This window comes from Oenanthe melanoleuca, chromosome 5 (assembly GCF_029582105.1).
Source record: "Oenanthe melanoleuca isolate GR-GAL-2019-014 chromosome 5, OMel1.0, whole genome shotgun sequence".
Lineage (NCBI taxonomy): Eukaryota > Metazoa > Chordata > Aves > Passeriformes > Muscicapidae > Oenanthe > Oenanthe melanoleuca.
The window spans coordinates 25,406,912-25,419,638 of record NC_079339.1 but is presented as its reverse complement, the minus strand read 5'-3'; the positions used below and the strand labels follow the sequence as shown (position 1 = coordinate 25,419,638).

General features: G+C 39.5%; 1 protein-coding gene across 3 annotated transcripts in view; it reads right to left on the bottom strand.

Annotated features, from left to right (window-relative positions):
* MAPKBP1 (mitogen-activated protein kinase binding protein 1) overlaps positions 1–12,727 on the bottom strand; it is a 92,451-nt gene that overhangs the window by 13,923 nt on the left and 65,801 nt on the right. For all 3 annotated transcript variants that reach the window (XM_056492118.1, XM_056492117.1, XM_056492119.1), the window contains exons 18-22: positions 11,292–11,403; positions 10,657–10,720; positions 7,525–7,650; positions 1,014–1,162; positions 271–320 (exon numbers count right to left, since the gene is read on the bottom strand). In XM_056492118.1, coding sequence (XP_056348093.1) covers positions 271–320; positions 1,014–1,162; positions 7,525–7,650; positions 10,657–10,720; positions 11,292–11,403 — 501 coding nt within the window. The remainder of the gene's footprint in view (positions 1–270; positions 321–1,013; positions 1,163–7,524; positions 7,651–10,656; positions 10,721–11,291; positions 11,404–12,727) is intronic.

The window sequence follows — 12,727 nt, the reverse complement described above, 5'->3', positions numbered from 1 at the left end:
TGATAAAGAATTAAGACAAAAGCATAACATCTGATGAAAAAAGACTGATGTAAAAATCTCAAGTGCAGCTCTAGACTCTAAACACCTGGTCTCTTAAACTAGGCTCTATTTTGCCATCTCCAAATTATCCTTCAGAGAGAGGTTTCTCAATGGTTTCTCACCACAGCTGCACCTTTCCCACATGTGCAAATGAAGTATTTAATCTCTCTGGGAATTTCTTCTTCAGTTTTCCTCTAACAAGAAATACAATCTGAAGGTTTAATAACTCACCCTTCTCATTTCCCAGTGGGAAAGGCTTCTTGAGAGGGTAAGGTCTGGATCTGCAAAGGTAAAGAGATATGCACCTAGTTGACATCCTGGCCAGCAGTCCAGCTGTTGAACAACCTCTTACTTCATCTTTCAACAAAAGCAGTACTCTTACACCTTTTGAACCACTGTCAATACATGCTTTCCCACTGACTACTCAAATCATTGTATCAAAATTTGAATGGAGACATACAATTTTATGTAAGATTTTCATTGAATCAGCAGACCACTGCAGAACACTTGCCACAGTGCAGTGCCCTCCCAAAGGCTTGGGAAAAAAAGGCTTGCTCCAATACACTGTACCATCTGTGGTAAAAATACATCAAATAAATAACAACAATTTCTACTGTAAGTTTTAACAGTAAAAAAAACCCCTTACCTTTTGGCTTCTCCAGACTTTTAATAGCTTGTAAACTCCAGCCCATGAAACTAATTCAAAATTTCTTTAACCAGTTGAAACTAGCAAGAAACTTGGCAATTTAACAACTGTTTTTCTAGACAGTTTAACAACTGTAGTTCTAGAGGACTCTGAAATGCACCCATCTTCAGATGCACAAATGGGCAGCTCCACATTGCCCATTGGTATCTATCCAACTGCTTCTGTTTTGGTCTCTCTCTTTCTGCCCATACCTTGTTATCCCTAAGCCAGTGTCTCACATCCATGCCATTTTCCTCCAGCTCTGCCCATGTCCCTCTCCCATTTATACCTGAGTCTCTCTCAGTGTTGCAGTTGGACTGCATATTGAAAGACTGCAGCCCTCGTAACTCATCTTCATCATTCCCTTCATCTTCACCATCCTTATCGCTGTCTGATGAGAGTGCAGGCACAGAGGACAGGGCAGAGATGGACTCATGTCTGGAAGGCAGGAATAAGAAGGAATATAATGGTTTATGCATGAACTGTCCACCATTTCAATCCTTACACCAGTTCTCCACCTTATCTCCACCCATATTCAGGAGGCTGCCTCAGCTGTCCCAAACAGCCCTTGCTCTAGCACAGCCCACCTCTGAGAAACAGGGCAAGCTAAATCCTGCACAAAGATGTGCAGACCCTGCCACAACAACATTCTCATACACACGGAAGGTTGACAGAAATCAGAAGCAAGCAACTCTGAGAAAGTAAAATTAAATGAAACTGGGCTTTCCATTTCAGACTGCCAATTGATAAGGTCGAGATGGTAAATTATATTTGAAAGGCAAATATTTTTCCCACCCTTAAGCATTTCTTCTCTGGAGCTGATTTACACATCAAAAACGTGAGAGATAGTCTCTGTTTGAAAGTAATTTGGTTTATGGCAAATTATCCCTTAAGAGACAGGTTCATTTCAAGGATTGCTCCAAGCAGAACCTGAAGGCACAGCCCACACACCATAAGAGCACCATGCTGACTATTTTAACTTTCAAGCACAAGGATCAAGTAAAACATATCTTGTGCAGATCTTCTATTAAAGTAGGTCAAGACAAGTTTTACCACACACCTCAGAGGCACTCCCAGCATAGAACTGTCCACCACCAAACAAGGATGCTCATTAACATCAAATTTTACCCTCCCTCCTTCTTCTCTTCCCTTTCCTCAGCTCCCTCCTTCAGTCAACAGAATCAAATGTACAAACAAACCTTTGGACAATATTTAAAGAAAGAAGAATCCCCAACAAATACACTTCAGTAGCCCCCACTCCATGGCCTTGAGCTAGAGGGCCAAACTCATCATAAATGACATTTATAGGATATCACCAGTGGGTGTTGAGTGCCGAGCATTATTCATGAAATAAAAATAACTCATCCACCAAATACAGAGCAGTCTGGTGAGGGAACAAGCTCTCCTGCAGCTGACAGATAGCAGGCATTATTGAAACATGGTAAGAAGCAGTTAAGGTATTTTAATCTTTTCTCTTCCTGTGTAGTGGCAGAACATTAATTTCCATTTCATTAGGAGTAATAACTACTCAACCATTAAAGATGAGCTTTGAAGTGTTCTGGCAAAAAGAAAAGTGAAACTGACTGTAGCCTGCAGAGTTTTCCAGTGGAAAAGTTTCATTTTGGTCATCCACATCTACTCTTGACATTTAATTTTGTCAGTCTCTTCATCTTTTCTACTGTCTCCTACTATGTTCATTTTGTCACTCTCAGATTCTTGTGTCTAAGCAGGGGAATCCTAACAAAGCCCAAACACCACAGTATGTTTGAGCTTATGCCATATGACACCCTATGACATATATTAATTACATTTATTAATGGTCGGCAATATTGACTTTGTATCAGTAACTTTGATAGCATCCTTCTGCTTGTGTTCATTATGGCTGTTTGAGGAGTTTGAGACAAAGGGATTGGATTATTAGACCTTTAAACATCTAGCTGTTTGAATACCTCACAATGATGAGGTGATATGGCAAGGCAAGGTTATGTGTTTGCCAAGCTCCTTTGGGTACTGTCATAGGCATAAATGGAGAAGGAAGGATTGCTATCCTTGTGTTTTATGTTACAAATAGAAAGATGGCTCCTGTCCATCAGATGGTGGCCAAAAAAACTAGTGAGGGAAAAGTATGTTCCACTATCCTTAAAGCAGCAGAGTAAAAAAATGCAAAACATACTTTGGAAGTCAGATGGCTTTTTTCATACTTCGCAGGAGGTATAAAGAAGTTATGAAGTAACATATTTGATAAAGACAAAGTCACCTTGCATTAGCCCAACAAAAATTCATGCCCCTCTTCCACATTCTTCTTTTCACAACTCAAGTGTGCTTTTCAAACACAGTTCTGTAACTTGAAGGGAGATGGATGAATGAATGATATTTTCAAAATGATCCTAGGCCTACTGACTTGAAACTGAGATACTCCTGAAATGAAAACTAGGTTCACAAGGTTCTTGTGTGTTTTAACTGTTGGTCTTGCCCAAGTCAACCCTTCTATTCAGACATCACTATTTCTCCTTTCTTTCTATGCCTGCCCCCATGTACTTTGGATTTTCTCCTAAGTCTCCTGTTGCACACATCTCAATATTCTTCTTCAGTTCTTTTTCATGTTTAGATGGGAGTCAGTGTAATGTACAGTGAGTTTTCAAGCACAGAAGCTGTTTCCAAATAAGCACAACATGAGAGCATTTTGAAAATGAAGGAGTAAGACTTCTGGGGTTTGCTGAATTCCTTGTGAGAGCCAAAGCATCATTATACCAGAATGAATGTTTCAGAGTAGTTATTCCAGAATAGCATGTACAGACATGTCCAATTCTTATAATGCATGTGACTCAGAGTAAGTGTTTTAATTGCAATTGTTCATTTTCTTTGATGAGGAACTATCCCATTCTAGTATCATAGAATCACAGAATCATTAAGGTTGGAAAAGACCTCCAAAACCATCAAGTCCAACATTTGACTGAATATCACCATGCCCACTAAACTATATCATGAAATGTCATGTCTATTCATTTGTTAACCCTTCCAAGATTTATTTTCCCTTGGGACCCTGTTCCAATGCTTAACCACTCTTTCAGTGAATAAACTTTTCCTAATGTCCAACACGAACTTTCCTTGGCACAGCTTGAGGTAATTTTCCCTTGTTCTGTTGCTAGTTGCCTGGGAGAAGAGGCAAACTCTCAGCTCACTACAATATAAATCTTGTTCTATATGAGGCAGCAGTGTCAGTTGCTCTTCAGCTCCCAGTTATTGAAGGGTCTGACAGGGTGAATGGAAGGGAACGACCTTAAATTATAAAGTCTTGAGGACACAGTATAGACTTAAAATTGTCACATGTCATTATGGAGTTCTAGTATTTAGACATCTGATTATAGGTACTCTGGATTCTTTTGTATGACCTGAACCCAACTCTGTTTTGCTTTCTTCAAACAAAACAAAGCAGACAAGAATGGCAAGTATCCATTTAAAGAGGTATGCTGCCAGCATTCCCACTCTGATCTTGTGCTACTCAAACCCTCAGCTTTAGGGACATATTTATGAAGCTGTAACATCATGTGTGGTAGGTATCACTGGCAGATTATAGCCTTCTGCTTCCCCCTCAAATGTTGAAGTGTTTTAAAAGGAAAGTTATTCTGCTTTTCTCCACAGAAGGATCACAGTGCATTGACTTCAGCGTTTCCCTAGTGTTAAAATTGCAGTAGCTCATCACAGACTGAGGCACCATTTCTGATAAAGCATCAAAAGCCTGCCCCATTCTAAGCCCTGGAAACAACAGAGCTTTCCTGGACTGGACAAGACCCACTGAGAATTTGATAAGGAGCTCTTCTTTCCAAATATATTTGACAGCACACAGTACTTCTTCAGTATACATTTGTAACTTTTAGACAATTTAATTTGGATATTTCTTTTTCTCCTGCTATTTATACTAAAGAGCCAAGGAAAACCACAGATATAGTGATTTTTAAAATATGACTATAAGCTCTCCAAAAATTCCACAGTAAAATTAGCTTAAAACTTGAGACAAGCTTTTCTAAACTATAAACACATACTTGGATCAAAACCAAAACTCAACTAAATGGCCTTTACATGATTCCTTCACTGAAAATATAAAAGCCTTAAAACCAAAATGAACCAGCAATCTCTGTTGAGTACAGGTTCTATTATCCTGAACTATCAATGCTCCTCATGTTCAGAAAAAAGCACATATCTGCAATTACCACAACGAGAGATAGAACTCAAAGGCTCTCATCCACACTATAGAGAACAGTGGGTCATACAGGTCAGAGCAGTTGCAAGGTAATACAATTTTCCATAAAGGTGAGTCAGAGAAATCATTCAGAGGAGAAACTTTAGTCTCTAAAAATTTTTGGAGAGACTGAAAATGCTGGGACTCTTTAGGTCAGAGAACAAGTTGGACAAAGAGGGGTTATGAAAAAGGTTTAGAAAACCAAGGGCACTGCCGGGATAGCTGGCTGCAGAACAAAAGATCACCAGAGCACATAATATTCAGAAGCAGAGGACTTTGAACAAAACTAGTAGGAATGTGCTTTAACGGAGACAAAAAAATTCCTCCTTTCCACAGGGAGCAGTGAACTCCAGGAACTTGTCACCAAAGGAGGCTGCAGAGGCAGACAATATTATGAAGTTCAAAAATAATTTATACGAACTCAGTGGACAACTGGTTCATTTCCAGAAAGTAAAGGAAAAAGGTAGAGATCCTTGTAACATCCCTGATGTAACAATGGAGCATGAGGCAAATAGATCACAAAAGTTCATACAGCAGGGCCCACAGTGTCTCACTAAATAGCATCTTCCATTGCCACAGAATTGCCCAGAACACTGGGCTTTGTGGAGAACTGGTTTGACCCAAAAAGGCATCTTCTGTGTGTTTACACTGCTGATGTTACTCACCTGGGTCAATTCCTGCCCTGACAGTTGCAACAGGATAGATAGCACTGTCCTGAGCTGAAAATCTTCAACTCCCACCATCTCCTCAGATTAATTTTGTTACCCCAGCATTATTTTAATTATTCATCCTGTAATACCAGGGAATTAGCAGAAAGCATTACTTCACCCACCATATTCTAGCAATACTGCTCTAAAGAACATCTCGTAGAACAAATGACTTATCACAAGGCAGGGTGCTTTCTGATACTACTGTCAGTCTTCTGACAACAATTTTACACCACAAGTTGCAACTCAACTTCTCCTGCAACCTACACAGACAGGCTTTGGAAACAAACAGAACAGGTACAGGGCACCTAGAAAACAAATCTCAGTCAAGTTCATTAGTTTTCCTTCTCCCACCTTAGTAATGCTGGTCCAATAGGCTCTTCTTCCATGGTCAGTACAGTCCAAAATGCTCTGGGAATTAGGTCTTTGCTGATCTCCAGTGACCACAGAGGACAATCAAGACTGAAAACAAGCTTTCAAAGCTGACAAGTAGATCCCAGGCTTGCAAAGAGGCTACCAAACAAGTTTAATAAAGTTCTGGGCTTGGCGTGGCACTAGCACCGCCCTTCAGCAAGCGTCCTGTGATGGAAACAAGTATTGCCTCACGTGGAACAGGACTGGGATTATCTGTCACAGGCTGAGCCTTGGTAAGGCTGCAGCTGCTGGAATAATAGACGCTGCTATAAAAAGCACATTGCTTGACAGATCCAGAACTTTGGTTAGAAAAAAGGCTTCCTGAGTTTTTCCAGCATCGTTACCAAAAGCACTTACTAGACAAGATTCGTTTCAGGAATGAGCAGATCAAGACTTTCCAAAACAAAACTATGCAGACAGACTTGTTACAACATTGCTTGCTCCCAAAGGGAGTGAGAAACTCCTCCTGATACTCAGCAGCCAGCGTGGTAAAATCCTACAATGCTTTGATACTTCCATATCCAGAACTCCATTTGTAGCCATTTGGGACATAGGAACAAAAAAACCTGCATTTCTCCTTTTTTCCCCCTCCCCTGTGATCTCATAACAGCTTGGTCAGGACTCCCCCTGCACTCCTTATAGTCCAACTAGTCTCACTTACAAACTACAGAGAAACCAAACACATTATAGACAAATAATCAAAAATACCCTGTCACTCTTGTTCTGTTTAAAAACAGAAGCACAACTTTTTAAAGAAAGGTCACCAGATAAATTTAGATCTATTCAGCTTGTAGGTTGCAGTAATTTGCTTTCAGATACACTGTTTACCAAGCAAACAAGAAGAATATTATGTAGCTAGTAAGAGGTTTTCTCGTTTAAATTATTTTTTGTATTTACTATTCATGTTATAATTACCTTTGCTGAGTTTTTACAAAGCCTCCAGAAAAACAGTTAACAAAGAAACAGCAAAACTGTAAGGACTCTTTTAGAATTACGACCAACATAGCTAACTCATAGAACTCACAGGTGTACTTCAGTACTTCAGGAAACAGCCTTTAAGTTGCATTCAGCTTAGATGTAGAGAACTTTACTCATGAAGAATCACAGCTTCCCTGCTGGAATTCTGTGTACCATCCTCAGTACTCCTAGGTGAACTGCTTATTAAAGTTTCTGACCACATCATTAAACTAAATTAAGAAACAAGATGTATTGCATACATCTTGCAATCAGTGGAGCACAGTAAGTTTGTCTGAAGATCCCAGTCTGGTTTCTACGTCCAAAGAAGTGGGTACAAAACCAAATTCAACAGAGGAATAAGAGAACTTTTGGAAGAACACTATCAGCAAAGACAGCAAAAACCTTACAGTTGAATCCCAGAGCCACACTTCCACATTTCACCCTACACAGCCAGCCACCTGCTCTCAGTCTGCTCTGCTCACCTCATGAGTCCAGCTGCCTTGTGAGGAGGAGACTTGTCTGCCTGCTTCCCTCTCTGCTTCATGTCCGACAGCCGCTGCCGCATGTTGATGGTCATCTCTGAGCTCAGCCGCCAGATGAAGATGCAGCTGGAAGAGAGAAAGGTCAGGCTGGGATCAAGTCTCACTTCAGTTTATTGATGTAATTCCCACTGCAGAGACAACAGGAGCCCTTTCTGTCCGTGGCAGAGAGACACATGCAGAAACAGCTTCATAGAAGCTCAACCCCATCACAAGCCTCATGATGAAGGGGTTAAACCTGCCTGTCAAAGTCTCCCTGTAAGAGCAACTGCAGAGGTATTTACACAGACTTATCTCTGATCCTATACCTTTTTTGACTATCTGACCAGCTGCTGAAGGAAAAGCCGTAACAGGTCCCTCCGTGCTGAGCAGGATAAGGGGAGCCTACAGATTTGCATCCTCTAACAGTGGCTAAGCTGAAGTCTCAGGCTGCCACTACTCCCAACAGCAAGGCCTTTCTAATGCCCACCATCCCACAGAATCTCTGTGCTGTATTAACAGTTAAGCTCATGTGGAAATACTTTTTGCAGTCAGGGTGCTTCTAATATTTTACTTGGGACTCTCTACAGGACACTTGAACAGAATTTACACAGCCATTAGCTCAGCTGGCACAGTGCTCAGAGCACAGTGCTAATAACACCAAGGATTCAAACCATTCACTCCAGAGCTGGATTTGATGATCCTTCTGGGCCCCTTCCAGTTCAGAATGTTCTGTGAAATATTTGACTGAATTTGGTCAATGGACTCAAAAGCATTTGAGAGAAGGAAACCAACAGTGGGATCTCTTTTCATGAATTTCTTCAGAAATTCAGCTTAAAAAATATATACTCCTCATGACATTAAAGAATACTGTATCTCATCTTCAGCTACTAGAAAGTAAAATGACCAGCACTGTCTTTGAAATTTAATCTCAGTGCTAACTAATTCCTTTCATCTCAGTCATCTTTCCTGTCTAGCTGGGTGCACTTACACTGATATAAAAACAGAGATGGTTCTTTGGATATCACTTATAAAATCTTGCACCCTACTTTGGAATCCAAAGAGGATTTAATTCAGTTCTTCAAGACCCATCAGTGCCAGTATACTCATGGGTACTCCAATACACAAGATTTTTCAATGACTGATTTTTCCCTCTTTTTTGCTAGAATGTAAATATTAATTTGCTTTGCCATTTTGAACAATGATCATGAACTTTGGTCTTTGACCTGAGGCAAATGTCAAAAGTGCCAGGATCCTGAATACCTGAATCATCTTCATTTTTTCTCTCTCATTAGGAAACAATTTAAAAGGTTTTAATTTCCATATCACACCAAAAAAAAAGCTCATAAAATCCTCTTTGTGGTCTGTGGAGATTTTAAGGTAAAACTAAAAAGTCCCTTTTTGTCCCCAGTGCCATGCTCTGGAGCATCACTCCCAGCTACTGAAATTGCCTGTGAACACACTTTAATCCTCCCACTGGAGCTTTTCAACCAGGAGAAAGGGGTGAAGCACTGTGTCTGGGAACTATGGCAACCCAGAGCAGCCAGCTGTTTCCCCTCAAGGAGCAGCTCTCTGCAAGTATCAGCAACCATAATCTGCTGCTAAAAAAATACTGAAATGGAGCAAACAAAATTCTGAAAGTAAATCTGGCTTGTTCATTTATTCTGCCCCCACAGTTATCCAACCTAGAGAGAAGCAGCAAACAACCCAAGCCTGTGAATACACTAGTACCCAACACAAACTCTGCAGAAGCAAGCACCCACCTAGCCCTGTTGCTGGGGTTGGGGAGGGGATTTTGTTTTGTTTTCTATTACCTTGCATGACTTTCCTCACATGAATCTCACAGTCCTTATGCCCTTTCTCATCCCTGGTTTCCTTTCTATTCTCAGCTCTATTCTTTGCACATGCTGCTGCATGTGAACAGACTATGTTCCCCATTCTCCTTTGAAAAATATGCTTTCTCATCTCCTTACAGCAAACTTCAGCAATCCTTTCCTCGTTTCTCATCTACCTCCTGCATACCCTTAGTGAAGAAAATGACCCTTTGCTCATGGAAATGTCAACAAAAGAATGTTGCACTAAACCACAAGGGACTTCAACCTTCAGTGTTTTTGGAATTTGTCAAAAGTTCACAACAGAAGTACTCCCTCTCCTGCAACTTTTATCCCTAATATATTTAAACACATGAAAGGTAGAGAAAGTGGAAAATTAAATTATTTATTTGTTGCTGAAAGACAGAAACAACCAACTGATGGGATTTAAGGTGATTTATTGTATTAAAAAAAAAAAACAAAAACTAAAACCCCCTAAAACTCTCTTTCCAATTCAATTGTGTTTTATTAATTCAAAAAGAAAGAGGGAGAGATAATCTGGGTTGCTCTAAACTTGCAATAGCACACCTTTCTCAAAGGAAAAATTTTATTCAGTTCAGCTGATTTAAGCATTCACTGATTCCAGAAATAGTGGCTCCACTCACCTGTACAATCATCATATTAGGCATATATTCTCCTTCTTCCCTTGGGATCAGTCTGGTGACTACTTAAGCTTTTAGTGAACTGATTTAGCTCACTAAATGTGCAGAAAATTCATCTCAGGGGAGTACTGATGTAGTGACCTGAATCAGCTGCACCACTGCTGACTCAGGAGAGCAGGAAAAGGACCATATGGACAGGAGCAAGAAGTGAGGACAGAGCTGTTCCTTTTGCTGCTACAAAGACTCTTTCACCTGGTGAAAACTCACCATCAGGGATACTACATGAAAAAGTTTTGGCACTACTAGCAAAAACAGCACAAGATGCCTTATATTACAGCCCTGAAGGCTGGTCAGGAAACAGATCACATGCCTGTCTCCTTTCCAGCACAGATTATTATTTACTCTCAGAAAAGGGAAATACTTCACATGGGTCTCATTCCATGAAATTATAACATAAGCTCTGTGACCTTTGCCAAGAGCACACATTTAGGACTCAGAAAGCTCTGAGATTTATTTGGAATTCATAAAACATCCCTTTAAAAAAAATCTACCTTTCATAAGGATATGTTACATCCAGTATAAGATGGTATGAGCCAGTATCACAAACAAACAAAACCTCTTACCTGTCACCAGAAACAGAGATCAGATGTTTGCAATCATTACTGAATTTCATCCCAGTTACAATCTCTGTGAGAAATAAAGCACAAAAAACAAATGTTCCCTGAATTATTCAAATGGACAGAAGAGATCATTAGCCAAATAGCCTGTCTGCACTCAGTAATTCACACTTCACAGACCAATATGCCCCAATTACCATAACCATTTAACCAAGAGTCTAGGTTTGACATGGAAAGGCAAAATATACAGCTAAATATCCATGGCAAAATATACATGAAGACTGAATTCTCTTTTTGCCTATAATAGAAAAGGTCCTGCATGGTAGAAGCTGAGTGTATATCATAATGAAACTTAATATACACTGAAAAACCCACAAAGTACTTGATAGGCCATTAGAAAATCTGTGTAAATAAATACATGGCTTGACCAGTGTGTGTGTGTGCACTTGTTTGCAAAATGCAAAAACTGAACTTGCAATAAAATAAGCTATTACAACTTCATCCAACTACAATCTATTCAAAAATACCAATTAGGTAAACTTTGGTGGGGAGGAATCTTCAGAAAGCTTTGACTAGTATCAGACCCTACTATATAGTCATCAGCAGAAAAAAATGAATTTCTAGAAGTTTATAAGCCTTACCTGAGTGTCCATACATGGTTGCAACACACTCGCCAGAATAGAAATCAAAGATGGAGAGGTTCTTGTCAGAACAACTGGTTGCAATATAAAGACCAGAAGGATCTGTCTGCACCTGGTTTAGGAGACCAGAGGAATGCAAAGATCTGGTGAGAAACTCTCTTCAAACTACATAAAAATAGTCCAGAATACTCAAGATGGTCAAAATAAAATGCGAGTAGCCCCCACAAGAGCCCAATTGAGTACCAACCTATCCAGTATCCCAGGACACATCTCCAACCTGACTAGCCTTTTAGACTGTCTCCAACCTAATCAGAGACTGAAGGTACTTAAATTAAATGCCTCCATGACTGTGAAGGTACTGCCTTCTACTACTAGACTTCTACCTCTCTCCTACTTTATTTTAACTGTTGGGGTCTTACTTTCTCCTATGTTAAGATCAAAACAAAACAAGGAACCCCCACCCCAAAACACATACACCATAAAAAGAGGAAAAAAAAAAAAATCAGAGCTGACAGAGTTAAGTGAAATATTAAAGGATTCAAGTCTTCAGGAGTGAAAGCAAAAAAGAACTTAACACTGCCAGGAAACTGTCTTTGATAATGACACTGTCACATCTCCACCATTTGCAACTCCCATTTTTCATCTATTTTTTTATTGCTTGTTTCTTCATATGCACCTATTTGTTGCTTTATCTTGGATCAAATATAAAATCCCCTGCAAATGCCTCACCAGGTTTAAAGCAGCACTACACAGCAAATAGTTACTGTCACCAAATGCCCTGCTCTGTCCTTTACAGAAATGTAAGGAACTGAGAGGGTAAACTGTGTTTTTCAAGGGAGATATGGTATTTAAATAATGGTAATTCTTTTGGTTTGTTATGTTTATTTTATTGATGTTTGCTTCCAGTGTCACTGTTTGGGTTCTACTCATTAAACTGCAATGTATTATGATCTCAGAATAACATGCCAGGAAAGTTTAAATTCCAGAGACAACCATAATCCCTTGGTTACATAATTGTCTTAAAAATGAGCAAAGCAATAGTAAAAGTACTTGAGATTCCCCACTTGAGATACACAATTAAAAAAACCACACAAAAAACCCCATAAAGGATATTAAAAACAAAAAATTCACCTCCCAGAATATCATAGCTTTTAGTTTGAGGAAAAAAAAAAGAAATCTAATCGAGCACCTAAGCTTATCTGCTATTTAAAGTGCAGCATCAATTTTTCATTTTCTTTATTCTGGCTTACAAAAAATTTGTAGGAATTATAATAGGCAAAGAGAAAGAACTTAACTTTCTCTGTAAAACAAAAGAGCTCACATTGAACAAAACTGTTTGCTTCCCCCTCCCTTTTTACCCAGTTATTTACACTCATCAATAGTTTCAGCTAGAAGGGAACTACAAGTATCATCTCTCCCTGCCTGACCAATTCAGA